Here is a 26,927-nt window from a genome sequence, read left to right on the forward strand (position 1 = left end):
TTGTCGGCGAGGTGCGGCCCTGGTGTCCGGCGCCAGGCGTCGATTGCACGAACCAATCAGCTTCGCGTGGTATATCAAATGCTGCAGGACCTCTAGGAATTCATGTTTTAAAAGATTGCGATTTTATTTGTATCGTGGTTTGTATAGCATTCAAATCCAAGCACAACTTGTGGCACACCATTATTTTCAGTCGACGTCCGAGGATCACATGCTGCGCCGTGGCCTCCTCTCGACGAGCAAGCACCTCCTGGGCCGGCCGACGCCGAGCTTCGCCCGGTCGGCCTCGAGCCTGCCGCGGTCTGCTGCTGCGGTTGATGCGACCGACGTCTCGCAGACGATCGCGCAGGCCATGGCCGAAGAAGAGCGCAAGCGGAAGCGCAAGGCCGAGCACATGCCGATCCGCGCCGTGCACTTGGCGCGCAAGATGGACATCGTCTCGCTCTTTCAGCGACTCTACACGGACCGCTTCAAGGTGAGCCACTACTTGTACAAGGACTCGGTCGTGCTGCGCCTCAGCAGCGGCAACGACAACGCGCCCAACCCATGGATTGCGCACCTGAACAACTCGGTCAAGACGTCGGCGTCGACGTTCCCGCCCGAACTCCCGCCGAGCGCAGCGCTTCCCGAGAACCCGGAGATTCCGTCGCGCCGCGCCAAGGACAAGTGGGTCGTCTACTTTGACTACGGCGCCGTCGTCTTCTTCAACTGCGACGACTCGCTCACGACGACGCTCATCAAGCACGCCAAGAGTACTGCAGCGACGCCTTTGAGATGCGCGGCCATGACGAAGAGCTGCTGCTTGTCGCCGACCCGACGCAGAAGGGGTGGAGCGAGCTCAAGGAGAACAACATTCGCGTGCAGGAGATCGACCACGTCAACATCCAGGTTCAATCGCGATGCGATCTGCCCTCACTCGACTGACAGGATGTCTAGGTCATTGCCGGTGTCTTGGCGCAGACCGTGGCTCTTGAGCACTACGAGCGTCAGGTCGAAGCCATCTTGGCCGAGTTTGAGAAGCTCAACACGCTCGTCGAGAAGAAGGGACCGCAGACCGCGCTCTTTGGTCTCTCGTGGTCGGGCGCCGAGACGACCGAGAAGGAGCAGCACCGCAAGCTCTTCCAGGTACGTCTGTGTGTTGCCGGCGAACCGACTTCTATAAGAACGTAGATTGTCGCGACCAACAATACGCTGCTCATCGACCTCGTGAGCAAGCTGCGCGTCATTGACCGCAAGCGGCCGGGCGACGCGGCATGGACCCACACGCGCTACCACAACATGTGGGAGACGCTCCTTGAAGAGTTTGAGCTCAGCGAGCGCTTCAACAACCTCAACTTCAAGCTCGAGCTCATCCAGCACAACACCAAGGTGCATAAGATTCATTCAATTGCCCTCAAAGCTCATCCTCATGGTGGTTCGATGACTCCGTAGTTCTTCCTCGAAGTGCTCAGTTCGTACAAGGGCACGCGCATGGAGTGGTATATTATTATTCTGATCGCCGCCGAGCTCGCGATCAGCGCGTACGAGCTCGCGATGAAGCTGCACTAAACGCCCCCGTCTGCCGATCCACGCTCGCACGATACTACGTACATGCAGAGCTCGACCGATATACCATTTTGTGCCAAATCGAACTACTTAGACCCGTGTTGTGCATGGCTTTGATTGACGACCTAGCACTGGGCTACTATTCTCGCACGCATCTTGCTCGTACCGGCCACGAGACGAACGAGATGACGGGCGAGTCGTACGTGCGGCGATGGCTACGTCTCCTTTGCCTTCCACTGCGCGTGCTCGTGCGGTGCCTTGCGCGTGGTAAAGTTGGACGCGGGTTCGCGGCCGCCGCCGTTGACGTGCTGCCAGTACTTGTTGAACGAGACAAAGTCGGCGCAGCTCACGTCAATCGCTTTCGTGCGCAGCATCGACGCCAAGAGCGCGCGCACCGCAGATGCGTCCGTGACGTACTCGGCCGGCAAGTGCATGATCTTCATCGCGTGGTAGACATGCGAAAAGACGCGGCAGAGCTGGAGAAGCGCCGAGCCACACGTGTGCGTTGGCGCAATGTTCTTGTACTCGTACCTGCAAACATGGATGAAAATGCCCTACAAGACATGGCGCATCCATACCGAATCGCTACGATATGGATGCGCGTCGAGGTCGGCAGCGCGGTCAGATCCACGTGGAAGGGCAAGACCGCCTTGCCGTTGCTCCGCGTCCCCTGTTTTCGCTCAGCGCCTGGACGATCAAAAGAAGGCGGCGGTCATCGGTACCTCGGCGAAGACGACGACAGGACCCGACGCGCGGCCAAGGACATCGGCAAGCTTGACGGGCTTCGTGCACAGGGCATGAGATGGCGGGTCAAGGAAGAGAGGTCGTACCGACGACAGCGAGCTCAACGGCGGCGACATGGTCTGGCGAAGCGCGCCAAAGATAGTGCACGATTGCACGAGGCCCTGCGCGAGACCCCATGAGTTCAAAGATATATGCCGAACGGATAGGCTTACCTTGGCGCTGCTTTCCTTTTCGCACGGAAACACAAACGTCGGCGAGTAGCGGAAGGCGAGGTAGAGCACGTCAAAGACGCTCGAGTGGTTGCACACAACGAGGTCGCCAGCCGCGACGCGGCGAAGCGACGGCGCCTTGGAGCCAGGCGGGCTACGTATCCACGAGTCCATGAGCGCATGAAGGTGATGACGTCCAAGCGTACAGCAGGCCCAGGCGGCGGACGTTGGCATCTTCCTCCTTGACAAACATGGTCGTCACGACAAGGATGAGACCGACGCAGACCCAGTCGACGACCCGATGGACAAGCCGGCCAAGTAGCGGAACGTAGCCCTAGCATCGGCGCGTGTGAGCACAAGAGGCCATGCGGATGGAAGTCGCACGAGGAGCAGCGCAATGAGCTCGAGGAGCGACCAGAGCAACAGCAGTGGGAGGAGGAGGACCCAGCGGGCGAGCGCGACGACGCCACCGACGAGGAGCTGGCCCCAGCGCAGGACAACGTTGGATGGAAGCTTGTGGGGCGGAGGCACGAACGGGTTGATCCCGGTCGTCAAGTCGGACCAGCGGTTGTACTTCTCCATGATGGCGCTAGAGTGCGAGTGTGACAATTTTCGGCATTTCGAGGTCGGTATGCCGAATTTAGCTGGGAGTCTCCACGAGTGTGCTGCTTGTGCAAACACCCGCATGCTCGTGCAAGCACGTCACAGCTTGTGGAATCATTGTAATTTATGATCGAGAGTACATGAGTAGGGTCGTCTATAGGAGAACGTCGCTTGATCGGTCGTTCGCTTCTTCCGTGCCACAGACGTGGCATTCAAATGGCAAAGTGGCAGATGCCGAAAGATCGAACCCACTTTAGATTGGCCAAAAGCCATGTATTTTGACCAATGGCCTTTGACGAACGATTTCGGCTAGGTGCGGCCTTCCATTCCAGCAAGCCAAGAACGAACGGACCATGGCGGTGACGGGGAAGCGTGGCGTGGGTATCCCGACGATCCTGCTCCATGATGGCGAAGGTACGATCGTGACGGTCGAGCTCAAGAACGGCGATCTCTACCGCGGCTTCCTCGACGAGACGGAGGACAACATGAACTGCGTGCTCAAGGACGCGTACCGGACCGATATCCGTGGCATGCAATCGCACTGCGACCAAGTGTACCTGCGCGGGTCGCAGATCCTCTTCATCATCTTCCCAGACATGCTCAAGCACGCGCCATTCTTCAAACGCGTCAAGCTATGGAAGAAGCACAAAGGCTCGATTCCAGCGCTGGGGCTCGGCGGCGGCGCGCACATTGGCCTTGGCAACAGCCAGCGCGGCCCGACTGGCGCGATGGTGCGCAAGGGTCCCGTGCGACGCTAGGCAGGTAGACAACTCTCTAATTGCTTAACTATTAAGAATGCACCATTCTCATATGCTGTCTACTTTTGGTAGAGGTACACGGGGCGGCGAAAGCCATGCGCCGACGTACTGCAGACCTTGAGCAGCGTCATGGAGCGAAACCCGACCGTCTCGAGCAAGTACGTCGAGAAGGCCGACGGGCGCAGCGCAATGCTGTCGTAGTGAGCCCGCGTCGTCTCGTTCGTGTCCCTGCGGTTGTGATACGACTTCCATTTCTACGCCAACAAAATGCTCAAGACCTTGCCTGCGAACGATGCATACCTGGGGCTCCAAGATAAAGTACCCGCCTGGCAAGAGCAGCGCGTACGCCAGGTGGAAGAGCTGCTGGATGCCAGCGTCGCCATGGTACAGGTGGATCCATTTCGTGACGCTCAGACTACGCACCACGCTCCTTACAGCCACTTTGTCAAGGCAACGCGCAAGGCTACCACGTGATGACGTCATAGTCTTTGCCCGTGTGCACGTCGGTCGCAATGTTTTCTCGCTTGAAGACCACGTTGTACGGGAAGCGCACCCTACAGCGCGCGTAAGTGGGTCGTGCTTAGGACGGAGGAGGACATGCCCCGAGGCAAAACTGCCAATGTTGGGCAGTGGATCCACGCTGGGCTGCGTCGACGCCGGTGGCTTCCATAGACGAAAGGAGAGCGGGAGCTCTTCGTCGTCGTCGTTGTCTGCATCATCGCGGTGATGCTCGTCCTTGCGCCCATGGTCTTTCTGCACTTCGCGGAAGGCTTCGGTGACAGCCAGCTTGGAAATGTACTCCTTGAGCGTCGTGCGTGCTTGTGTGATGAGGTCGGCGTCGCAGTCGATGCCCATGATGAACGCCGGGGCAAAGCGACGCGCTGCGCAGATCGACGCATGAGGCCAACATGGACGACAAGGATTGGACCATGATGCGAGACGTACCCACTTCAAGCGTAAAGTCGCCCGAGTTGCAGCCAATGTCGAGGGCCTTCTTGCCTTCAAACCACTCGCGCTGGAAGATGGCAAGGCGCGAGTCTTCTTCGAGCTTGCCCTCGATCGCACCGTTGCCCCAGCGAAAGGCGTAGTACCTAAAGGATACCGTTGACGAAGAGGACGGATGGCAGATGCAAACTTGCTTCTTGAAGTTGCCTACGCGCAGAGCATCCTTGTCTTTTCCAGCGTCTGCGGCTTTGCTTGTTGCGAGCTTCGAGCGCTTGTCCTCGGCGCCCATGTCACCCCGGTCTCCCCGTCGCTTCATTGCGGATTCGAAAATAGCGTGGATGCCATTGGTGCTAAATTGGTGGAAATTCAAATCATTTTAGCCAATCGCATCGAAACAGGTCGCAATCGGCAGTCCTTGGCCAAAACACGAAGTCATCATCATGGGGAAGAAGGACAAGAAGGTGAGCGCGTCGGCCGCGCCGGCGACCAAGGTCATCTCCAACGTTCCGCTCTCGTTGCCGAGTACGTCACCGCCATGATGCTCTTCCGACCAAGCTCATGCGCTGTGTAGTCCTTGAGACGATCAAGTTTAGCCAGCAGCAGAATGGCCTGCGCTTCGGCGACTACTCGCGCTACCGCCAGCATTGCGCGCGCCGCCTGCGTCGCCTGCGCAAGGGTCTCAAGTTCACGCACGGCAAGGGCAAGGGCTTTGTCGCCAAGGAGGTCACGCCGGCGAACGCCGCCGAGGTGCGCCACTTGATGCTGCCGCTGTACCACTCGGAGCGCGCTTGGAGCTACGCGATGCAGCTGCGCGAGGATGAGCGCAACGACAAGGAAGAGAACGGCGATGAGGCGAGCAGCCGCATCAAGTTCCATCTCATGGGCCGCCTCAAGAAGGCCGTCGCGTGGTCCGACAAGCTCGTCGCGCTCTGCTCGGAGCGCGCGGACGCCCGCACGAGCCTGGAAGCCGAGGCGTATGCGTCGTACATGGCCGGCAACCTCGCGCTCTACAAGGAGGAGTGGAAGCTGGCGCTCGAGAAGTTTACGACCGCGCAGCGCATCTACACGGAACTCGCCAAGGTCGGGACGTCGGTCCAGCAGGACCTCGTGCACCAGATCCTCGAAGAGATTAGTCCGTTCATGCGCTACTGCGAGTACAACCTCAACATGGCATCGGGCGGCGCGTCGGCCGAGCTGCTCCACGAGCTCCGCGAGTCGACGACGTCGGCGCTCCTGCAGTCCAAGATTGACCAGGTCTTCCACGCCGAAGCCAAGACGAAGGCCAAGACGATGGCGCAGATCACGTGGAACGGCCGCGCGGTCGCGATTCCATCCGACGACGTACGCCCAGCGATGCTACAAGAGGATCCTCATCTACGACTCGTGTCATCGTAGCTCTCGGTGGCCATGGTGCGCCCGGACGAACACCTCGCCAAGCTCGCAAAGACAGACCTCACCGAGAAGAAGCGGGATGCGATCTACGTGGCGCTCTTTGGGTAGACCCATTCATCTCTTCTCGTCGGTTCGATCGCATCATGGAAATCGACTAGCGCATACGACAACATTCTGCGCCAGCTCGGCAACGAACGCACCAAGACAGACGCGATGAAGAGCGGCTTTATGGCCGAAGCGCAGCGGGACAACATTGCGGCCTTGGAAGAGTACACGCGCTTCCTCAAGCAAGTGCACACGGTATATTCACACCATCTCTCCAATGAGACGCGGACCCGACGGCTATCTATCCTGTAGGCCCAGCGCAACTTGACGCTCATGCAGCAGCTCAAGGCGCGGCTTGGCGTCGACCGGTCGCCCGGCGACATGATCCACATCCTCGAAATGTTGCTGCAGAACATTGCGGACATGAAGGCGCTGCCCGGCGCCGAGTCGCACGACCTCTTCCGCACCAAGTTTGCGCTGCTCTCGCCACTCCTCGCCGCGATGCGCGCCAACTATGTGGCGCAAATGTACCTCGCGGGCAAGAAGGTAGGCCATCGCTCGGTATATCGCTCGACAACAACATATATGTTTGCCTCTAGTACCCGGAAGCGATGGCGCTGTTCGAGCTGGCCAAGACCAATTTTGTGCTCGCCGACGCCATGCCGACCTCGGACGCCGACGTGGTCTCGCTGCTTGAAGAGCTGCGCCCGCAGGTGCTTGGCGCGACTGCGCGCGTGAATGCAAGCGCCTTCTTGCATGGCTCGACCGACGCCGTCCGCGAGACGCTCGAGAAGCTCGACGTCAACGACGACGGTGTCAAGAGCTTGCTCGAGCGCCAGCACGAGTACAACAGCGGCGCCCGCGCCCGCGCCCACGACGTGGTCAAGCTGCCGCCGTCGATGGTGGCGATTCCGCCCAAGCCGCTGCTCTTCGACATTGCGGGCAGCGAGCTCGCGTTTCCGGACCTCCAAGCGCGCATCGACGAGCTCAACCCGAAGACGTCGTCGGGCGGTGGCCTCTTTGGCTGGCTGCGCGGCTAAGCGTCTCATTTAGAAGAACGAGTACGACCTAATAAGGACAAGAATGCAGCAATCGATATATGTGTGATCGGATGGCAGGAATTATTGCTGCTTCTTGGCGTGCAAAGCGTCATCGGCAGTCGTTGGCGCCGTCTCGTCGTCGTTCTCGTCGTCTTCGCTGGCGAGCGCGGCGAGGCGCTTCTTGAACGCGATCTGCTCGGCCTTTTCGCGGGCCGCGATCTCGTCCTCTTCGCTGAGCTCGCGCGGCGAGAGGTGCGCGAGGAGCCGAAAGAAGATGGCCAACCAGATGAGCGGGTAAGCAAACTCGCGCGAGACTTGGTCAAAGTACCTACGCCATGCGTGAGACCGCGGTCGAGCACAGAGGTATGGAGAGTGTACGTGGTGTACTCGTACACGAGCGTCATGCTGACGCCAATGAGGAGGAAGGCGGCGACGTGCTGGAACTGCTGCACGGGACCGTAGTCCGGGATGCTGGACCAGTTCCACGGCGCGACGGGCTCGGGCGGCCCGAACGACTCGACTTCGGCTTCGTCCGCCATGCTCGCGATGACGCAATACAATACTACGTGGCCCAATCACCGCCAGTTGCAGTGAATAAAACACATTGCATCGGTTTTAAACACGAGATCGGGGCTAGGGCTTGCCACGTCAGGCTTGCCGTTAGGTGTGGCGACGTCGGCTCGCCGCGCTTGCTGCCTACAGCTGCTTCCAGCTCCCTTCCTTCGACCGTACGAGCGCACTGCCAGCATGATGTTCAATCAGGTATGGTGTGTAGGGTTCATAAGGCGCTTTGGCTGGGCCCTCGTGTTGGCCTAGCGAGACGAGTGAGGGTACAAACCAGGTACGCTTCTCCTGGATAAAGCCTCGCCGTCGAGGGGCGTATGGGCTGTCTACGAGCCGTGGGGGCAGAGTTCATCCTTTGCACGAGACTCTGCGACAAGCCTAGCATCGCCGCTCCGTCGTTCCGCTCCTTGCGTCACCACCAGATGCGATGACCCTCGTTGGGTCTTGACGACGCTTCTGTCACGTCTGTATGTGACCTGCAGCTAGCAAATACATGGATGCAATGTGTGTCGTCATTCTCGAGTGGTTTATTGAATGTAAGCATACCCGCGCTTCTTGGCAGCGCGGACGCGGCCGACGTAAAAGCCGGCACCGACGCTGAGCGCGATGATGACGACGAGGACGAGAAACACGATCGCGCCGACGGACGATGCACTGGCACCGCCGAGCGGGTCGTAGTACCCGACGCTCTTGAGGTACCAGTCGGGGTACCCCATCGGCGTGGCGCTCAAGTGCTCGCTTGTCGCGTTGGCCATGACGTAGCCGTCGTGGAAGCGCGTGACGACGCTCGTGAAAAGCGCCAAGAAGACGTCGTGGGCTTGCGTTACAGCCACGTCGGCGTTGGTCGTCAAGTATGCCACCATGGCGTCGTCGCCCTGGAGATCTCGCAGCGCCGGCGCCACACGGTCGACGTCCTTGAGCGCTACACTAGCAATATGAGCCGCGAGGATTTCAACACTTTTGTGGTGTCGTCCTACTCGAGCGCATGGCCGACTCGAGCGCGCCCTGCGTCTCGGCAATCACGGGGTGCGCAAACTTGTAGTAGCGAGCCGCGTAGTTGCCCAGGACCGCGTGGAGCCAAAAGGTGACGTTCAAGTCAAACGCCCGCAGCGAGCCTTGGCTTAAAAGCGCCGGCACCTCTGAGATGCGGACATGCAGCGGGATGTACGTGTTGGCGTCCGGCGCATAGGCGCCAAACCTAAGTTTTGCGCTAAGAAACCCTCTCGGAAAGGAATCGCCGACGCACCAGAGAAGCCCGAGGGCTTGCGACGTGGCCGTCGGCACCGCGACAAACGAGTACGTGGACGCGGCCACGGCGATGCTGCGCTCAAAGCGGCCGCCGCTCTGTGCCGTGCTGTAGCGCTCTGGGTCGCCAAAGGGACCGGCGGCCGGTCCCTGGGTCAAGTCGAAGGCCGTGCCTTCAAAGTGGTCGCGCTGAAAAGCCATGAGGTCGTGGGCGGAGAGCGGACTTGCCGGCTACGAGCCATACTTGCTTGAGAAGACATGCGGTCAAGGGTATCGTTACTTGAATCGAGAGCGGATAGTTGCTTGCGTACAAGTCCGTGAACGGGCTCAGCGCGTTGGACGGGTCGGCGAGGTTGAAGACACGCCACACGCGGCGCGTCGACGCATCCGAGGTCGACTCTGTGTACGCAAACGCTTTTGTAAAGTCGAATGGCAAGGTCGGCTCCCACAACCCGCTGCGCGCCGCGACGTCGCGGAGGTTGGACGACGAGAGAAAGTTGTCTGCGTCGTCAAAGTGGATTTCCCGCAGTACAAACTCGTTGGCAACCACCGCAATGTGGTTGCTTGGCACGCGCTGTGCAGCCCAGAGCGCGGACGCGCCCGTGTCGTCCGGCAAAATGTGAAACATCCAGGCCTCGGTCGTGTCGGTGATCGTGAGCGCTTCGCCGGCGCTCGCATATGCGTCGTCGGTGTCCCAGTCCGAGCCATAGTACCTATACAACCACACTCGTACAGAGCTGTACTAGGCATGACTGCACACCCGTAGGTCTCGGCGAGGCGACCCATGAGCAGAATAGCATCCCGCGCCGTCGTTGTCCGCTCGAGCGCGATGCGGCCGAGCTCGGTAATGTCGAGGAGCGCGAGCCCGCCGTCCGAGATGGGCCGCGACACGAACCGCGCACCGCATGTGCTCTCGCCCATCGCGAGCTGGCGCTCGTTCATGATGCCGTAGACGCCTTCGAGGTACCCGTACGTGGCGTTCACTTGCGGAATCTGACCAATCGGCTGCGACGCGGTCCAGTCGTAAAAGCGGTCATCCAGCTTTTCGGGTGCGTACACGGGCCCGCGATCGCTTCCCACTGGGCATGGCGGATGAGAGCTCTCGATTTGCATCGCGATGGACTGTACCGTAGCGTGGGTACTGCGACGTCGGAGCAAAGACCGGCCGCATCGCGCCGGCCTCGTATTCTATGGCAGGGATCTTGGCGAGGCGAAAGTCGCAGTCCGGGCAGTCGTTGCTGTGGGTCGTCATGGGCGAGCCGGAGGTCGACGCCTGCCATGGCTCTGTGAGTCACTACGCACGAGCATGATGCGTATGTACCTGCGCGCCCACGAGGATGGCCGTGCAGCGGTCTTTGGCGCTGGCGACAGCGTCGAGAAGCAGCGCGGAGACGGCGAGGACGAGGCGCATGGCGTGCGACGGCGCAAGATGTCGAATGGCACGACATGGATCGTCTTCCGCCACGCTATCCGGATGCGGTTACACGGCGAAACTCAAAAAGCTACTTATTTCCACACAAAATGGACGCGGTCATTGAGAATCGCAACACGAGACGGGAGCCGCAAACGTCATAGGGGGCTCTACGTACACCAGCTCCTTTGCTTGGTATGGGGTTGCTCGATCGCGTGTCATTGCCTGCGCTGTGATCGTTAAGGTGACGGTGCATATAACGGCAGGCTGGCCACCACCCAAGTATCGAAGCCCTTGACAAGGCGCCGAGATCTCGGCCTGCACCGGGTCAAGGCGTCGCAACCGGTGGCTACTCGTGCTCCCATTTTCTCCGCCAGAACCTCGAGTAGCTTGCAGGACCCGGCGCCTTTTCTTCCAGTTGAACCGGAAACCGTTGAACTCGAGATGGCGTCATCGGTCGCCACGTTGGCATATTGTACTACTACATGCTACTAGTACCGTGTGTCTCTTGTCGCTGGATAGACGTCCTGGATTCTTGTATTTCGATCGACTGTCTTTATCCAGCATCCAATCCAGCATCCGCTCCAAGCCGCGATACGCCCCATAGTGTCTGAAAATGCTGTATCGGATATGAGCTTCTGGAAGCACATTCTGTACGGAAATGCTGGATCGAATGCTGGACAGGCGCGGTGGCGTCGGCTCATGTACCGCGTGCGTCATCCTAGCGTACGACACGCGAGCGCCACAACCGGTCGGAGACGATGCCAGGCTGGCGTCTGGCGCCTCAGAACGCTGGCTCATCAAGGAAGCCACAATCCATGCATTCCTAGATTGCATCCAAGCGCCCACACTGCAGCATGGCGTCAGACTCGGTGGCGAGGTGCATCCGCTTTTGCTTTGTCTAAAATCTTATTTCCTTGGTAATACTACATACGCCAATGCGAGTAAAAATGCAACGGAATGAATTCGGCAACTGCTTTACAAGACGCCATAGTGGCGCTCAAAGCCGTTGAGGAGACGCGCGACGGCCTGCGCACCGCTCAACTAGAAGAAAAAACCACATGAGCGTCTGTGCGCGATTAAGAGAACGCACCGGGTATTCCGAGACCGAGATCATCTCGTCAATGTACGGGCACATTTCCTTGGTAATGTGGCCGTGGGCCATCGCGCCAAGGACAAAGACGACGGGTTCGCGCGGAAGCTCCGAGACAAACTCCCACGGGTCCACGAGGTCGCCCGTGCACGAGCAGCCGTACTTTTTAATGTTGGCCGGCAAGTGCGCGTCGATCGGGTTCTTGATGACCTTGAGCAGCGTCGTCTTGCCGTCCGACGACCGAATCTTGAGCGTGTGGAGCAACGCGCGTGAAAAGCGTGTGAGCGCATCCATATATATCGAGTGCTTGCGTACCCATGAGGCCGGCGAAGCGCTTGTACGTGCGCGGAATGCGCATTTGCGAGCTCACTTCAATGAGCACGTTCTTGGCGCTGCGAATGTAGACCTACGTCATCATTCTGCTTTCAGGATGCGAGCGTGGGTAGAAGAAGGATGTACCTTGAGGTACCCGGCCTTGTTGAGCGGGCTGTCGAGCAGCGCCATGAGCTCCTGGTGCAAGATATCGGGGCGCGACGCCGACGGGTCCTTGTTGTGCTTCTTGTGGATGCCCTTGTGGTCGTCGCAGTTGAGGAGCTGGTGGCCCTTGGCCGTCTTGACCGTCTCCAGCGCTGCGTTCTCGAGGATCACAATCACCTGCGGCTTCGTCTCGAGCTTCTTGGACATCGTCGGTATTGGGATATAAAGCGCAGCAACGATTGGTGGCGCCACGTCGACCAATCAACACGCCGCCTCCTAACCGGTTCTAGCGCCGGCTCCACCGCCTCGTGCGCGCGGATTGGCTACAATGACCATCCCAACTCGATTTGATTGGCGGATTTTCTTGGATATGCAGATGCCCCAATACGTATACTATACAAAAAACGTATGGATGACGTGGCGTCGTGAGATCGCGCGTCGGGTGATAAACAAACCAACACGCAACTTCTCTGCACGTGACGCAACTTGAATGCCAATACTTACTTCTTGCTTAGCTTGAAAGGCTACATGGCGTCGAGCTGAAGCGTTAGACGTCGTAAAACTCTTGGTACACGGGGAGGTCGTCTACGGAGAGAGACTCGTCGGTGCTGCTCCCCGTCTTGGTCATAACCTTGGTGGCTGGCGCTTTGTTGGAACCATTGTCGCTGTGGTACATGGCACTGTTGCCGTCCAGCATGGCCTTAAGGCGGCCGACAATCTCGACGGCCGTGGGACGGACGATCTTCGGGTTGTCGGACCAGCCTTCGTGAAAGAGCGTCTTGAGGCCGGGCACCGCCAGCACCTCCTTTGAGAGCTCGGGGCGGAAGCCGTGGAGCATCTTGTCGGCCGCGCGGCGCTGGCCTTCGGGCGTGCTCACGGACGATCCAAACTTGTCGTCTTTCATAGCATTCGGGTGCAAAATATCCCAAAACGTCATCGTCAAGCTGAAAATGTCGGCCGACGCGTTGTAGTACGCAACGTTGTTGCGGTGCGGGTAGAGCACGGTCGCGCCACGCATGACCTCGGGCGCCATGTAGCAAAGCGTGCCAGCCACCGAGCGCGGTGCTTTCGTCACTCAGTCACCTCGAAGATCGCGTCGCCAAAATCAGAAAGCTTGATGATCTTCTGCAGGTCCTGCGTCTCAAAGAGCGTTTGGACGAAAAAGTTGGCCGGGCGCACGTCGCGATGCAGCACCATGTTGGCGTGCGTCCACCCGACGCCTTTGGCGCAGTGGAGCATGTAAGTGAGGCGAACGCGCAGCGAAAGGCCAAGCCCTTTTGCTCGCAAATGCGACGCCAGCGACATCTCGCAGAGGTCGCTGACGAGGCAGAGCGCAGGCGGATGCACCGCTAGGCCAAAACCATGCACAATGTACTTGTTGCGCATCGTGGGCAGCGTCGCGATCGACGTCTCCAGCGCGACCTTGGCGACCTCGTCAGCGAGAAAGAGCTCGGGGTTGAACGTCTTGATCGCGACACGCTGCGGCTCCATGTTTTCGTACCCATGGAGCAAGCCCGAGGCGACCGTCGCCGTGCGCCCAACACCCTCGACGCTATGCGGTACCTTGAACTCCAGCGATGCAAAGTTCAAAATGACCGTCGCCGCGTCGACAATCATGCGCCGAACGGCCTCGTCGTACGCGTCGACCTCGTCCGCCGTGAGGTTCTTGAAGCGCGCGACGATCTGGCGGAACTCGCGCGATGGCGGGAAGACGGCGTGGGCGCCGCGCCAAAACTTGGTGTCTTCGCGGAAAATGTTGTATAAAAAGAGCGGCGAAAAGACGAGGAAGCTCGAGGCCGCGTACACGCAGTTGTAGCCGATCGCAAAGTAGTGGTACTTGAAGGCCATATGGTAGGCCATCACGAGGAGCGTGTAGAGGAGGCCGAGGCCCGAGTACCACCGGATCGAGGACGCGGCGCCGCGGGACGTCGGCGGCCAGAGCAAGTTGTACACGTAGTGGCCCGCGGTCGCGGCTCGTACGAAGAGCAGCGTGAGGTAGACGTCGCCGAGCGGCCGGTGCTGCTCGACCGCGTAGATGATCGGGATCGGCACGAGGCTGAAGAGCGTCGCCCACGCGATCGCCTTGAGCGTCGTGCTGCGCGAGACGGCCGGGTACTGCATCGTCCAGACGACCACGTTGACGCTAAAGTTGCGCATCGCGTAGAGGAGCTCGCCTTCCGTCAAGCTCGTCGGGACAGGCGCGAGGCCGACCGTGATGCCCATGCTCAGCGAGACGCCCATGACCAAGAGGATGAGCGGCTTGTGGAAGGGCATGATGATCGACTCGCGCGCGTCTTCGAGGTCCAGCTCGTCCGCGCCTTTCTGGCGCTTGCGCTCGTACCACGCGATGCCGAGGTAGACACCGAGCGCCATGAGAAAGACGGCAAAGTACGAGATCATGAGGAGCAGCATGGCCCGGGGCACGCCGACCTGGATCTGCTCGAGCTCGTCCAGCGTGTACACCTCGAGGATCGGGGCCATGGCTCTTCTTCTTCCCGGTCCGTGGCGAATGCTCGACTGCAATTCCACTGCACGCGTGCAAATCTGTACAAAGGGCGTGTATCTTTATCCGGAAATCAGCCCTGTCGCGCCAGACAACGCATACATTCATCAAGTACACGCCGGGTCGCATCCGGATAACCTTGGCGCGCCGTTCGCGTGCTACAGGGGAAGGGTCTTACCTGGATACACACATGGCATGGACTTCTCCATTGAAATAGAACTCTAGCATGGCTACCGATGTTGTACTATTGCAGTGGGCTAAGCACCCTCCGTATGCGGTGCTGAGTGCACCCTGGACGTGTTGCATGCATCGGCCAGAACATCGAGACGACCGATCACATGGGCTGCACGCGCAGCACACCGTCGACCCTCGCCAGGTGAAACATGAGATCACGTCCTTCGCGCCAGAGCCCACGCTCGTCGATAGCATGGGCGGAAGCTGTCGCGGGCCCGAGCGTCCCAATGTAGCGCAGCACCTTTCTGTGGCCACGACGCATCGCCGCCTCTCGAACCAGAGGCGTCCATCCAAAGCCGTAGCGGTCGTGCAAATGCTGCAGCATCTCGAGGTGGCCGTGCGACGCTGCGCGAAGGAGCATGCGCTCCGAGACGCGGCGTGACAATTCTGTCGCGAGATTGACGGGAAAGATGTCGCAAACGAGCTGCAAGGTGGACAGGCTGCCGCTGCGCGCCGTGGCCACGAGCAGCATATGCAAAGCGATGTCGGTCCTGTCGTCGTTGGACAGGGACCGACCGAGTTGCCAGCAACTCTTCCGCAGGACGTACGCGACAGTGTCCATGTGAAGGCCCACGACCGCTTCCAAGAGGGACCGGTAGCAGGTGCAGATGTGACCGAACCCCTCGTGGAGGTACCGCACGACGTGCAAGTGACCGTTCGAGACGGCCTCATTGATGGCAGTTGATGGCACGGCGTGGCCGCGCGCGACGAGCAGCTCAACGATCTCGAGATGGCCTTGACTGACCGCGCAGTACGTTGCCGAGCCTTTGAAGTAGTGGACCTCGGCGCCACCATACAGCGGTGGAATCGTCGTTATATAGCGAGAGCTGTTGTCGGTCATATCCGTACAATTGTCGGCGCCGCTCGTCGGTTCATCCAAGAGGTACATCACCAGTGCCGAATGGCCAGCCCATGCTGATGTTGTCAAGGCGGCGTGGGTTCGGCAAAGACCGTAGTCTTCGTGGAGCCATCGAACCACGTCCAAGCGGCCGGCGACTGCGGCGAGAGTCATGGCGTCTTCGGTGCAGCCGTCGCGCCGGTGCGTGTGCAGCCAATCGAGCACGTCCATGTGGCCACAGTAGCCCGCGTAGTCGATAGCTCGGTCCGACCCAACGCGGAGTCGGCTCTTGTGCAAGAGCTCCAGCGACGTGATGTCACCGTTAAAAGCCGCCAGTTGCATCACACAGCAGTGCTCCCACCGGTCGATCGGATGGTAGACATCCGCATTTCGCCGCGGGCCTTGTCGAAAGTCGACTGTCGTGTCCTCTGGCGCGTCTGGTGGCAACCACTCATCGTCCCCTTGCGGTCGCGGGTACTCTTCTAGGTCGATGCACTCCAAGACGTAGCGCAGCATCGGGTGGTCTTGCGTGGCGACGGCGAGCTCCAGCAACGATCTGGTCATCTTTTTCAGATATCCGCGCGTATACACGTGGTGCAGCGCAGCGAGCCCGGTCTGCTTCACAATGCGTGTGAACGCCGCGTCCGTCAGCTGGACCGTCGCCGCAACAAGGTCGACAGCCTGAAGATGCCTCTCGCCCCGTACACAATGCGTCTTGTGCTCGCCGTGTGGGGCTTCAAAGTCGAGCGAAGGCTTGACGCCTTCTGTGCGTTCTGAGAGAAAGTACTGCACGATCGCCGAGTGGCCGTGGACCACCGCCGCGGTGGCCGCGACGCTCGTGCAGCCTTCAGCGCGCATTGCATGCAGAAAGACGACGACATCGAGGTGCCCGTTCATGGCCGCGCCATCCATCGCCGCCGAAGTGCAGTGCGCGCCAACCTCGTGGAGCCATGTTAGCAGCGCAAGGTCGCCCGACAAAGCCGCGAGGTCCATCATCTTGGTGGTCGCGAGCGCGGAAAACTGCGCAAGAAGGAGGCGCAGAATTGGACCTTGGGACGCAGCCGCGGCAAGCTCGAGCGTTGCCGACGTGCAAAGTGATGGAGCCCAGCGTAGCCAGTGCTGGACGAGCGCCATGTCGCCGTCGACGACCGCGAGGTGCAGCGCCAGGGCCGGATCGTACACGCGCGGCGAGACAAAGAGTGCGTGGTTCGGTAGCTTGGTCGTCGGATGTGGGTACCGCTGGAGGTACGGCAGCCACGCGAACCGGGTCGGAACGTGGGCGAGGTATCCGGTTTGCTCCTCGTTGAAGCACGGCGTGAGCTCAATAGCATCAGCGATGCGCTGGGCCGCGGCCAAGTCTTCTGGTAGACCTTCTTGGTACGCGGCGATGGCGGCGACGAGGTCGGGCGACTGTAGCACGGACGTGGCCATCCTGTCAATGGTCGCATGGAGCACGTCGACGAGAATGATTGTCGTGCCGTTGATTGTCACTTCACAACGTTACAGTCCTCCGCCAGGACGTGTGCGAACGACTCGCGACGCTGCTTGGGAGCTACTATTATGATGTCAGAGCACTTTCGGTACTCGACATGGCAGCGACTCCTACATCCGAGCACACACGCCGCTCCGCGTGGCCAACCGACGACTGGCTCGAGGCAGCATCTCATAGAGGCGGCAAGGACTCCGTGTGGATACAACACTATCTGCCGAGCACCAATAAGAACAAGGTTGTGTTGAGAATGAGAGAAGAATCGCGACCGACGAAGCGTCGAGGCTGGTAGTGTATGGCGTTGTCGCCATGGTGTACCGTGCGGCTCAACACAAGAAAGATGTGCTGGGTCGTACTCGCTGCTCACACGCGTATTCGCAGTTGTGACTGAAGAGCGCGGTCTGGTTGTCCAGAGCTTGGCGCGCTGGACGTGCCTGGTCCATGGTGTTCAGGGAGGCAGACGTTGTGGTGCTGCCACGTGCAAATCCCACGCGTGTAATAGTATTTCTCACGTTCCAATCGACCACGTTTTTCACGTGCCGTTTTTATTTGCCCAACCGGATACGCGTTCCGGTTCGAATCCATCGCTGGCCTTCGAGTGATTTCTCAAGTTGCGACAAAGAAAGATGCTGCGCCGCGCCTTCCTCCGCCCTGCCAGCCGCGCCGCCCGCGCCTTCGCCTCGACGGCAGGCCCCAAGCCCGACATTACGACCAAGCTCCAGAACGTTGGGGTAGGCCATTCGCCGCATTGTTGCCGTGGGCTAACAGGACGACGCATTCCTAGCCCGTGTCGTGGGCGAGCATGGCCTTGGCCGGCGTCATTGGCGGTGGCGTCTTGATGTACTACAAGAACGAGAAGGACCGCTTGCAGACGCAAACGACGGGCAAGGTCACGACGGTCGGGAAGGCGCTTCTGGGTGGCCCGTGGACGCTCGTCGACTGCGCGTCGGGCACGTGCGTCACGGATGCGTCGTTCCGCGGCAAGCACACGATTCTGTACTTTGGCTTTACGCACTGCCCGGACATTTGCCCGAACGAACTCGTGCGCCTTGGCGAAGGTACAATTCCAGTCGCCGCCTGCAGTATGCATGATCGCCTGGTGTAGTCTTGGACAAGGTCCCCGACTCGACATTGAACCGCTCTTCATCACGGTCGACCCAGCCCGCGACACGGTCGCGCAAATGGAAGCGTACAAGCAGGACTTCCACCCGAAGCTGCGCATGCTCTGCGGGACGCCCGACATGATCAAGGACGTGACCAAGGCGTACCGCGTGTACTTTACCAAGGCTGATGAAACCGAGGTCGACGACGACGCCGAGGAGGACGAGGAGTACCTCGTGGACCACTCGATCGTCATGTACCTCATTGGGCCCGACGGCGAGTTCCTGGACTTTTTCACGCAGTCGGCGCGCGTCGATGACATTGTCAAGAAGATCCGCACACTTGTCCAAAAGTAAACTCTCTGGGTAAAGACGACGTTCAATATAGATCGGCTCCGTGCCACGTGCTGCGTTGCGCTGCCGGCAAAAGGCGATGTAGGACTGGTCTATAGCCGGGACAAGAAGAGGCAACCGACAAAGGAGGTACTGTATGTAGTGTCGGCACCGAGGCGCGCCGATGGTGCGACCGGTGGCACTTAACGGTAGAGTTGTTCGACAGACAAGTTGTGCGCAATCTCAAACTCCCACTTGTCGCCGTTCGAGAGGAGCTTGGCCTTGTTGTACAAGAGCTCTTCGTGCGACTCGGTGGCAAACTCAAAGTTGGGGCCTTCGACAATGGCATCGACGGGGCACGCTTCCTGGCAGAAGCCGCAGTAAATGCACTTGGTCATATCAATATCATAACGGGTCGTCCGGCGGCTGCCGTCCTCGCGCGGCTCGGCTTCGATCGTGATCGCCTGCGCCGGGCAGATCGCTTCGCAGAGCTTGCACGCAATGCAGCGCTCTTCGCCGCTCGGGTACCGGCGGAGCGCGTGCTCGCCACGGAAGCGCGGCGACAAAACACCCTTCTCGAACGGGTAGTTGATCGTGACCTTCTTCTCGAGGTGGATCTCAAACGCGAGCCACGACGCACGGAAGATCTCGCCGAGGAAGAAGAGGTTCGCCGCCTTCTCGACGACTTCGTTCAACGTCGGCTTCTCGATGATCGGGCTATCACGGTCCGTCGAGTAGGCCGCCGTGCAGGGCGCGCGGGGAAGGCGCTTGGGCGCGGCGCGGGCGACACGGCTCAACATGGCTGGCGAAGGGCTGCAAATTCCACAAGTCAGTGGTCGTTAATGCCAGATTCGGCCGTCGATGCCATTGGCCAAAACGAAACACTTTTAACCAATCCGCAACAAAGCATTCGAATCCATACAAAAACCAAGGTCTTTGGCCCAAGGGGCTCGCACCGGACCTTCGTCGGCCTTCGATGCCGTGTGCCGATTGGTCCATCTAACATTATTTTGACCAATGGTGCTGCATTGGGCCACCCCCGAAGCGACATGTGATGCTATTGAATTGCATACAAAGCTTCAATAATTAAATATTAAAGTCTCAAATACGTCGGCTTAAAAAACGCAAAATGCGTGGTGGGCCGGTGGCAGCATCTCGTAGCACCGCAGAGGACCTTGGCGTCTAGGTATCCCACCTGTCTATCGTTATTCGTGTACCGTTAATGGTGTTGTATTGCCGTGGTAAAACACGACATACAGGGATTCTGTACAATCTAGCAACGTCACGCTGTCCATCAAGCCGAAACATGCAACACTTGTTGCACTTGGCGTCAACAGCCCAGAAACTGCAACAAGCGAGAGAAGCCCAACGGTAAGTTGGGTTGGTTTAGCCTGTCGTGCACTGTGGCGATCCTCACATCAATTGCACTTTACAATCTTGCAGCACCATGGCGTCCATCGAGCGCGATTTGAGTAGGCCCGTCAGACAACCTACGTACTAGCGAGCTCATGGTCCATGTAGCTATGCTCTCCACCGCGTTTGCTGCGGGCGTCGGCCTTGGGTACCTGGCGACGACGTACCTGCCGACGCTGCGCCGGACTGCGAGCGCCGTGGACCTCTCTACCTTTGAGATTGAGCGCATCACCAAGGTCTTTGACAATGAAATGTGCATCGTGGGTACTCTTCGCGGACGCCCGAGCGAGAAGATGCTGCTCGTGCTCCAGAAGCAAAAGTTTGCGGCCGGCGACGCGTGCCAGATCCTCGCCAACCTCTCGCTCAAGCAGATCCATGCCAACGACGTCTACTCGAACCATATCGGCGTGCTCTCTGGCGACAACGACGCGCTGCGGGTACGCATGCATGGACGCGACGGCGCTCATATGGACGCAGGTGACGATGATCTACCCCGCGACGCCTGCGCACATTGCCAAGCACACGGAGCAGACGTTCCGGTTCGTCACCGAGACGCAATCGCTCTACGAGACGGTGACGCGCCCGTACATTGAGAGCATTCCGAAGGACAAGATCCAGTGGGTCTACAATATCCTCGACCGGTAGATTCCGAGGTGTGTCTTCTTGGCGCTGACAAGCGCATTGTCGGTAGCACGCAGGAAGCCGACAAGATTCTTCTCGAGGACAACGACCCGACCACCGGCTTCCTGCTCTTGCCCGACACCAAGTGGTCCCGCTTTACGCACGTACGCTAGCACTGCCTCGTTCTGAAAGCGACCTCATCGTTTCTCTAGATGGAGAGCTTGTACGTTTTGGCGCTGGTGCTAAACAAGTCGATTCGGTCGGTGCGCGACTTGACGGGCGACCACCTCCCGCTGCTCCGCAACGTCCGGTACCCTCGCCTTTGACAAATCTGGAGAGTTTTTTCTTATTCTGGTCCAGGGACCAGAGTCTGGCGCTGATTGCGACCAAGTACGGTGTTGAGCGCAACAGCATGCGCATTTTCGTACACTACCAGCCGTCGTACTACCACTTTCACATCCACTTTGCCCACATCAAGGTGCCCTTTGGTACGCTGCCATTTCCATCGGAAAACGATTGCAAAATGATGTTTTTGAAGCCAACGGCTAGGCATCTTCACGGGCAAGGCGATCCTTCTCGACGACATCATCTACAACTTGTCGCAGGACGCGGCGTACTACCAAAAGGCGACGCTCTCGTTTGTGGTCGGCGAGCAGCAGCATGCGGCGCTCTACAAGGCCGTGGTCGCCCATCAAGAGTAGGTAGATAGATACCTGGTTTTCCATGCCACGCTCTGTACTTGACGGCTCCGTGGACCCGTTGAATACCATTCAAGTGGTTCTGCGTGTCTTGCATGAGGAGGGTCGGTCCCGTTCAACACACTAGCGTGTCGGCAGGATCGCGTTCGTGTCGGATGACGGGTCATGCGTGGATTCAACGTGTATGCAGAAGAAAGATGTAGTATATGTAGACGGCAGCTTCCGGGAGAATAAAATGCGGCTAGTGCTCTAGCCCTAGCACTATGACGATCGTGGTGGCAATGCATGCGACGAGGTTGATCGCGTTGGCATGCGCGCTTGACTTGGTCACGTGCTCCACCGATGGCTCGTTGGTGGCGGCCGCTTGGTTGGCGTCCGGGGCCGTCGTCGGCGACGCACTGCCCCGGCGCCATGGTCGGTGACGCGCTCGTCATCGTTGGGACCTACGTTTAATGAGCTTCTGGTGTGTCATGCTAGTAAGCGCACCGGCACGCCTTGGTAATACGCGACAACGTTGGTCAAGGCAAGGCCGCCAACGCGTGTCCAGCCGTCGGACTGCAGTTGCCGCTGCAGCTGACTCGCATTCGCCGCCTAATGGATGCGACATGATGGTTAAAGCAAACGGCAGCATGGGATGAGGTACCTGCAACGACGAGAGCACGGCGCTTTGGGAGCTCGCGTTGGCAACGGCGTGGAGGCTGATGATGCTGCCGCCGAGGGCAAACGCATCGACATCGGCAGGTGGCGCTGCCTCAACGTTGCGCACCTCAACGCTTGTGGCACCCGAGAGCGCCTTAAGTGCCTCGCGGAGTGCGTCGAGGAGCGCGGGGCTGACGTACCCCGGGGTATACCCACCAAGCGTCAAGACGACGTTGATGTAGGCGGTTGCCTGCTCTTTCGCGACGCAGCCGCCGTAGCTGTGACCTACTGTCGTGGTCGACGCCGGACAGGCCGCACACGTCGATGCGTTGGACGCGTGGCATGTCGAGCCCGTGCCACAGCCGCACGCAATGCACTTGGTGGAGCCGCCCGTCGAGTAGAAGCCGGCCGCACACGTGAGGCAGTCGGTGGGCGACGTCGCGCCTTGCGGAGCGGCGCTGCCAGCCTTGCACGACGCCGGCTTGCACTGGTCGGCGCCGCCTCTTGAAAAGTGCCCCGGGCTACACGGCGAGCACTGGCGGTCATGCACGTCAGCTCCCTACAACCAACGTTCATTTGCCGCGTACGTGGATGCACGGAAAGAAGTGTACCTCGGGGGAGCTGTACCCCGGTGGACAGGTCGTTGGCTTGCACTGCGCCGCACCGCCGGGCGAGAAGAACCCCGCAGCGCACGTTTCGCAGCGGTGAATACTGCGGTAGGCACCTGTAAAGTTGGAGGCCCACCCGCGCGGGCACGCCATGGGGGCACAGTCAAAGCCTGCGCCCGGCGAGAAATGCCCCGGTGTACACTGCGTACAGTTGCCATTCGCCGACGACGAGCCGCGTGGCGAGCCAAAGCCAGGCATGCACGACGTGATCTTGCACTGCACATCGCCACCAGGGCTAAAGTAGCCAACCGGGCAGAGCGCGCACGACTCATTGCTCGTGGCGGCGGCAGGCGGAGACGCAGACCCCGGGGCACACGTCGTGGGACCAACGCACGCCGCCACACCGCCGGGGGAGAACATGCCGGCGGCGCACTTGGTGCACTCGTCCTTGGCATCGGTGGCGCCGGCAGGCGCTGCCGTGCCCGGGGCACACGTCGTCGGCTCGCACTGCGACGTTCCACCCGTGCTAAAGGTGCCTTGGGAGCACACGGAGCACTGATCTTTCGGCGAGTGCGCGTTCGCAGGAGACGCAAACCCTGGCTGGCACATCGTGTCGCCTGTGCCTTTGCTGCCGCCCTCACAGAACTGGCCCGCCGCACACACCGTGCAGTTGCTCACAGCGTCGACGGCGCCCGGCGGTGCAAACGAGCCGGGTGGGCACTGCGTTGGCTGGCACTGGGTCGCATTGCCGTGGCTAAACGAGCCTCCGGCGCAGACTGTGCACGTGTCCCGTTCTGTCGAGGCCCCTACAGCCGACGACGACGACCCTGGCGGACACGTCATGGCCTTGCAAGGAGCACTGCCACCGGGGGAGTAGAATCCTGCTTGGCATTGGGCACAGCTGGCGGTCGTCGCGTTGGCACCTACGCAACGCCGTTGATACAAAGTCAACATGTCTACTTGATACGAACCTTCTACAGAACCAAACCCCGGTGCGCACGTGCATGGCGCGCAGTCGACGGTGCCCCCGGGGCTAAAGAACCCCGCGGGACACTTCGCGCAGCGTGCCGTGGCGCTGTCCGCGGCGGCGGGGCGGCCATCCCCGCCGGGCACTGCGTATCGTTACAGGGCTTGTCTTTGCCGAGGCTGAATTGACCTTGGCGACAGCTTTGGCACGTGCCCGAGCCTTCGGGGAGAAACCAACCGGGTTGACACGTCCCTGGCGCACACTGAGCGGCGCCACCGGGGCTGTACCACCCGACGGGGCAGAGCTGGCACATGCCACGCTCGAGATGCGCGCCTTTCGTGGCGGACGCATACCCGTCCGGGCACGTTGTCGGGCGGCACGGTTGATTCTGTCCAAGGCCAAAGTACCCGACCGGGCAGTCGTCGCAGTCGGTCGGGGACGTCGATCCGTTCTTGGAGGCTTGGCCGGGCGGGCACAGCGCGGGCTTGCACACCGATGTGCCATTGGAGTAGCTGCCTGGCTTGCACACCTCGCACCGGTCGGTTTGCTCGGGGGCATAGAGACCCGGGGCACACGGGACCAGGGCACACACGTCCGACCCGCCCTTCGCGTACGTGCCCAGTGGACACCCTGTGCAGTCGGTTGCGTGCGCCGCAAGGATGTTGGCCTGCGACCCCGGGGCACAGGATGCTGGTGTGCATGTGGCGTCCCCCGCCGCTGCGAAGAACCCGCGCTTGCACTCGACACAAGCGGACGCATTTCCACTGGACGCGTGTCCGTCGGGGCACGAGACGCAGTCGATGGTCGCGTGCGTAGCCCCGGGCTTGCCGGCGCTCCCGGCAGGGCACTGCATCGGCGTACACTGCATCGCGCCGCCAGTCGAGTACGAGCCAATCGGGCACGGAGCGCAGGTCGACGTCGCATCGGTGGCAGTCGTGGCATTGGAGCTCGACGCCGGGGCACACGCCGTGGGCGCGCATGCGTCGCCGCGACCAGCGCCGAACGCCCCCGCGCCACAGGGGACACAGTCGGCTGCCACATCCGTGGCGCCATGGGGTGTTCCGTGCCCCGGCTTCGCACGCCGCTTCCTTGCACTGGTGGCGCCCCAAGACCGTATTGCCCTGGGGCGCGACTGCACGCAATCGTCGGTGGCGGTGGCATTGGCTTTGGTCGTGGACCCCGGGGCGCACGTCGCAGGCTGACACGTGGCGTTGCCACCTGCACTGAAGTAGCCGTCGAGACACGGCACGCAGTCGTTTGTATGCATTGGCTGCGGCTTGGGCTCGTACCCGCCGGGGCACGTCGTCGGGGCGCACTCGGCCGAGCCCACGGACGCAAAGGTCCCCGCCGGGCACCGAGAGCAGCGCGCTTGGCCACCGGGAGATGCATACCCCGCATCACACGCGACACAGTCGGCTGTCGCGTCGGACGCACCCTGAAAGCTCTCGGTGGACGCAGGGCACGTCGTCGGGCGGCACGATGCACCGTAGCCGACTGAGAACGTCCCCGCGGCACAGATCGAGCAAGTCTCGCCATCGGAGTTCGGTTCGTACCCCGGGTCGCACTGCGGGCTCATGCACAGGCCACTCCCGCCGGTCGAATGTTGCGCCGACGGACACGGAGTACACTGGTCGTTTTTGGTTGCACCCACTTCGGCTTCCGTTCCGCGAGGGCACGTGGAGGCGGCGCAGGGTGCCGTGCCGCCGGCCGAGAAGTAGCCGCGCGGACAGACGCTGCAATCGGTTGCGTTGACCGCCGCTGCGTGGGGTTGGGTGCCGCCGGGGCACGCGACCGTTTTGCACGTCGCGTCGCCGCCGACGGAGAACGTGCCTGACAAGCACGGCACACAGTCGTTCGCGGCGCTGGTGGACGCCGGTGGTGCATAGTGTCCCGGGGCACACGTCGCCGGCGAGCACACTGACGCGCCGCGGTCGTCCTTGTCGGTGATGTGAGCAAAGGTGCCATTACCGCATTGTGTGCATTGACTTGTGGTGCCACCAAGTGAGACCCAGCTAATGCACATACGACGTCAGACAACGCGGTCCTATCGAGATCGACAATAGAGTACCCGGGACGGCAGGTTTCGCAGCTTTGGGTGGCGTCGCTGGCACCGTCGGGAGCATACGTGCCCCGGGGGCACGTCGTGTTGGCACACATTTGGATGCCTCCCGTCGAAAATTGACCACCGACGCAGCGCTTGCAGTCGTCGACGGCCCGCGGCGTCGCGCTCGGTTCAAACCCCAACGGACAGATCATGGGTTCACAGTTGTGGTCGCCGCCGGGGCTGAAGAACCCCGGGGCACACGCATCGCAATCAGTAGCGGTCGTGGCGTTTGTCTTGGGGGACGCGTTGGGCGGGCACTGCGTGGGTAAGCAAGCGCCTTGGCCTGGGCCGGCGTACGTGCCGACGGCGCACGCATGGCACACGTCGTTTTCGCCCGTCGAGAAGGACCCCGGGGCACAAGCGACACACGAGCTTGTGGCGTCAATCGCGGCGACCTTGTCGCTAAAGAACCCGGGCGCGCATTGGATGATCTTGCACGGCGTCTCATCGTCGTTGTCGCTGTAGTAGCCGGCGGGGCAGTTCATGCAGTCGGTCGCGTTGACAGCACCGGCTTTGGGACCTTGGCCGAACGTGCACAGCGACGGACGCTGGCACGCTTCCTGGGACCCGTCGTTCCAGCTGCCCGCTCGGCACTCGACGCAGGTCGACGCCTCATAGCCAAAGCCAGGCTCGCACACGAACGCGGCGGCGGATGCCGTCAGCAGCGCCAGCACCTCTACCAGTCGTCGCCGCATCGAAGCTGGATCGTCTCTGTGAGCGACGAGCAAAATCCGCTTTTGGAACAACACGATGTTCTTCGTTTTGGCGCCAGGCGCTCGTCGAAAGATACCAATTCCACCAATCAGCGCGCGCCTCGAACAAGAGTGGTAGGACGAGACAGCCACCCAACGCGCCCTGCTACTCCACTGCCCTCGACGCCATCCACGTATGCGACACCCGTCTGTGTGTTCCCTATATCCACTGCCTGCGTCGGTCCGGGCACATACCCGTGTCGCCCACCGGCCAAACAGTCGTCTCACTGGCTTGTGCACCGGGGCACACCGCCTCAAGATCCGGTATCTTGAAGCGTCGCGATCTTGCTGCGTCGTATCATTTGGCGATCTCCAGCACGTAGCCACGTAGCACATCAAATGCGCGAAATGCTTCGGCGACTGCTCATCGCATCGATGCTGGCGGCGACGGCAGCTGCCGACGACAAGACGTCGGCGTTCTACGTCTGTGGCTCGAGTGTGCCTGCGCTCAACGGTCTGTACGAGACCGACGGCGTCACCACCGCCGACGATGCGCCCGTGTTTACACGCGCCGATGACGCGGACGACGACGACGTCGATAGCGACTTCGCGTGTTCCGG

General features: G+C 60.6%; 15 protein-coding genes across 15 annotated transcripts; 5 read left to right on the forward strand and 10 right to left on the reverse strand.

Annotated features, from left to right (window-relative positions):
* Positions 1-208: 208 nt before the first annotated feature.
* SPRG_07718 (hypothetical protein) lies at positions 209-1,641 on the forward strand (the record flags this gene model as incomplete). The annotated part of the gene is made up of 5 exons (XM_012346993.1): positions 209-749; positions 791-885; positions 934-1,122; positions 1,168-1,365; positions 1,429-1,641. 5 exons carry the CDS (start codon positions 209-211, stop codon positions 1,543-1,545), a joined length of 1,140 nt encoding a protein of 379 aa, XP_012202383.1. The 3' UTR covers positions 1,546-1,641.
* Positions 1,642-1,757: 116 nt separating this feature from the next.
* On the reverse strand, positions 1,758-3,077 carry SPRG_07719 (hypothetical protein; the record flags this gene model as incomplete). The annotated part of the gene is made up of 7 exons (XM_012346994.1): positions 1,758-2,073; positions 2,121-2,212; positions 2,265-2,324; positions 2,373-2,447; positions 2,499-2,649; positions 2,702-2,829; positions 2,880-3,077. 7 exons carry the CDS (start codon positions 3,075-3,077, stop codon positions 1,758-1,760), a joined length of 1,020 nt encoding a protein of 339 aa, XP_012202384.1.
* Positions 3,078-3,412: 335 nt separating this feature from the next.
* SPRG_07720 (hypothetical protein) lies at positions 3,413-3,908 on the forward strand. The gene has a single exon (XM_012346995.1). It carries the CDS (start codon positions 3,452-3,454, stop codon positions 3,854-3,856), a length of 405 nt encoding a protein of 134 aa, XP_012202385.1. The 5' UTR covers positions 3,413-3,451; the 3' UTR covers positions 3,857-3,908.
* A 7-nt stretch (positions 3,909-3,915) lies between these two features.
* Positions 3,916-5,115, reverse strand: SPRG_07721 (hypothetical protein; the record flags this gene model as incomplete). Its single annotated transcript, XM_012346996.1, has 6 exons — positions 5,013-5,115; positions 4,802-4,947; positions 4,458-4,737; positions 4,324-4,410; positions 4,157-4,271; positions 3,916-4,110 (listed from the first exon to the last, which is right to left on the reverse strand). Exons 1-6 carry the CDS (start codon positions 5,021-5,023, stop codon positions 3,916-3,918), a joined length of 834 nt encoding a protein of 277 aa, XP_012202386.1. The 5' UTR covers positions 5,024-5,115.
* A 76-nt stretch (positions 5,116-5,191) lies between these two features.
* Positions 5,192-7,356, forward strand: SPRG_07722 (hypothetical protein). The gene is made up of 6 exons (XM_012346997.1): positions 5,192-5,323; positions 5,373-6,142; positions 6,197-6,297; positions 6,352-6,493; positions 6,551-6,784; positions 6,838-7,356. Exons 1-6 carry the CDS (start codon positions 5,242-5,244, stop codon positions 7,276-7,278), a joined length of 1,770 nt encoding a protein of 589 aa, XP_012202387.1. The 5' UTR covers positions 5,192-5,241; the 3' UTR covers positions 7,279-7,356.
* On the reverse strand, positions 7,315-7,831 carry SPRG_07723 (hypothetical protein). The gene is made up of 2 exons (XM_012346998.1): positions 7,657-7,831; positions 7,315-7,606 (listed from the first exon to the last, which is right to left on the reverse strand). The coding sequence occupies exons 1-2, from the start codon at positions 7,815-7,817 to the stop codon at positions 7,360-7,362; spliced, it is 408 nt and encodes a 135-aa protein (XP_012202388.1). The 5' UTR covers positions 7,818-7,831; the 3' UTR covers positions 7,315-7,359.
* Positions 7,832-8,346: 515 nt separating this feature from the next.
* On the reverse strand, positions 8,347-10,498 carry SPRG_07724 (hypothetical protein; the record flags this gene model as incomplete). Its single annotated transcript, XM_012346999.1, has 7 exons — positions 8,347-8,764; positions 8,820-9,040; positions 9,089-9,318; positions 9,368-9,800; positions 9,848-10,166; positions 10,216-10,360; positions 10,409-10,498. The coding sequence occupies 7 exons, from the start codon at positions 10,496-10,498 to the stop codon at positions 8,370-8,372; spliced, it is 1,833 nt and encodes a 610-aa protein (XP_012202389.1). The 3' UTR covers positions 8,347-8,369.
* Positions 10,499-11,476: 978 nt separating this feature from the next.
* On the reverse strand, positions 11,477-12,275 carry SPRG_07725 (hypothetical protein; the record flags this gene model as incomplete). The annotated part of the gene is made up of 4 exons (XM_012347000.1): positions 11,477-11,542; positions 11,592-11,801; positions 11,857-11,997; positions 12,051-12,275. The coding sequence occupies 4 exons, from the start codon at positions 12,273-12,275 to the stop codon at positions 11,477-11,479; spliced, it is 642 nt and encodes a 213-aa protein (XP_012202390.1).
* A 340-nt stretch (positions 12,276-12,615) lies between these two features.
* On the reverse strand, positions 12,616-13,101 carry SPRG_07726 (hypothetical protein; the record flags this gene model as incomplete). The annotated part of the gene is made up of 1 exon (XM_012347001.1): positions 12,616-13,101. One exon carries the CDS (start codon positions 13,099-13,101, stop codon positions 12,616-12,618), a length of 486 nt encoding a protein of 161 aa, XP_012202391.1.
* Positions 13,102-13,139: 38 nt separating this feature from the next.
* Positions 13,140-14,549, reverse strand: SPRG_07727 (hypothetical protein; the record flags this gene model as incomplete). Its single annotated transcript, XM_012347002.1, has 1 exon — positions 13,140-14,549. One exon carries the CDS (start codon positions 14,547-14,549, stop codon positions 13,140-13,142), a length of 1,410 nt encoding a protein of 469 aa, XP_012202392.1.
* Positions 14,550-14,905: 356 nt separating this feature from the next.
* SPRG_07728 (hypothetical protein) lies at positions 14,906-17,074 on the reverse strand (the record flags this gene model as incomplete). The annotated part of the gene is made up of 3 exons (XM_012347003.1): positions 14,906-16,186; positions 16,235-16,324; positions 16,349-17,074. The coding sequence occupies 3 exons, from the start codon at positions 17,072-17,074 to the stop codon at positions 14,906-14,908; spliced, it is 2,097 nt and encodes a 698-aa protein (XP_012202393.1).
* A 684-nt stretch (positions 17,075-17,758) lies between these two features.
* Positions 17,759-18,589, forward strand: SPRG_07729 (hypothetical protein; the record flags this gene model as incomplete). Its single annotated transcript, XM_012347004.1, has 3 exons — positions 17,759-17,863; positions 17,917-18,214; positions 18,249-18,589. 3 exons carry the CDS (start codon positions 17,759-17,761, stop codon positions 18,587-18,589), a joined length of 744 nt encoding a protein of 247 aa, XP_012202394.1.
* A 109-nt stretch (positions 18,590-18,698) lies between these two features.
* Positions 18,699-19,400, reverse strand: SPRG_07730 (NADH dehydrogenase iron-sulfur protein 8). The gene has a single exon (XM_012347005.1). It carries the CDS (start codon positions 19,363-19,365, stop codon positions 18,769-18,771), a length of 597 nt encoding a protein of 198 aa, XP_012202395.1. The 5' UTR covers positions 19,366-19,400; the 3' UTR covers positions 18,699-18,768.
* Positions 19,401-20,073: 673 nt separating this feature from the next.
* Positions 20,074-21,378, forward strand: SPRG_07731 (hypothetical protein; the record flags this gene model as incomplete). The annotated part of the gene is made up of 6 exons (XM_012347006.1): positions 20,074-20,415; positions 20,456-20,619; positions 20,670-20,763; positions 20,812-20,909; positions 20,960-21,087; positions 21,149-21,378. The coding sequence occupies 6 exons, from the start codon at positions 20,074-20,076 to the stop codon at positions 21,298-21,300; spliced, it is 978 nt and encodes a 325-aa protein (XP_012202396.1). The 3' UTR covers positions 21,301-21,378.
* A 160-nt stretch (positions 21,379-21,538) lies between these two features.
* SPRG_07732 (hypothetical protein) lies at positions 21,539-26,310 on the reverse strand (the record flags this gene model as incomplete). The annotated part of the gene is made up of 7 exons (XM_012347007.1): positions 21,539-21,695; positions 21,803-21,888; positions 21,941-22,495; positions 22,548-23,467; positions 23,516-23,656; positions 23,701-25,523; positions 25,580-26,310. 7 exons carry the CDS (start codon positions 26,308-26,310, stop codon positions 21,539-21,541), a joined length of 4,413 nt encoding a protein of 1,470 aa, XP_012202397.1.
* Between the last annotated feature and the right edge of the window lie 617 nt (positions 26,311-26,927).

This window comes from Saprolegnia parasitica, assembly GCF_000151545.1.
Source record: "Saprolegnia parasitica CBS 223.65 unplaced genomic scaffold supercont2.32, whole genome shotgun sequence".
Lineage (NCBI taxonomy): Eukaryota > Oomycota > Saprolegniomycetes > Saprolegniales > Saprolegniaceae > Saprolegnia > Saprolegnia parasitica.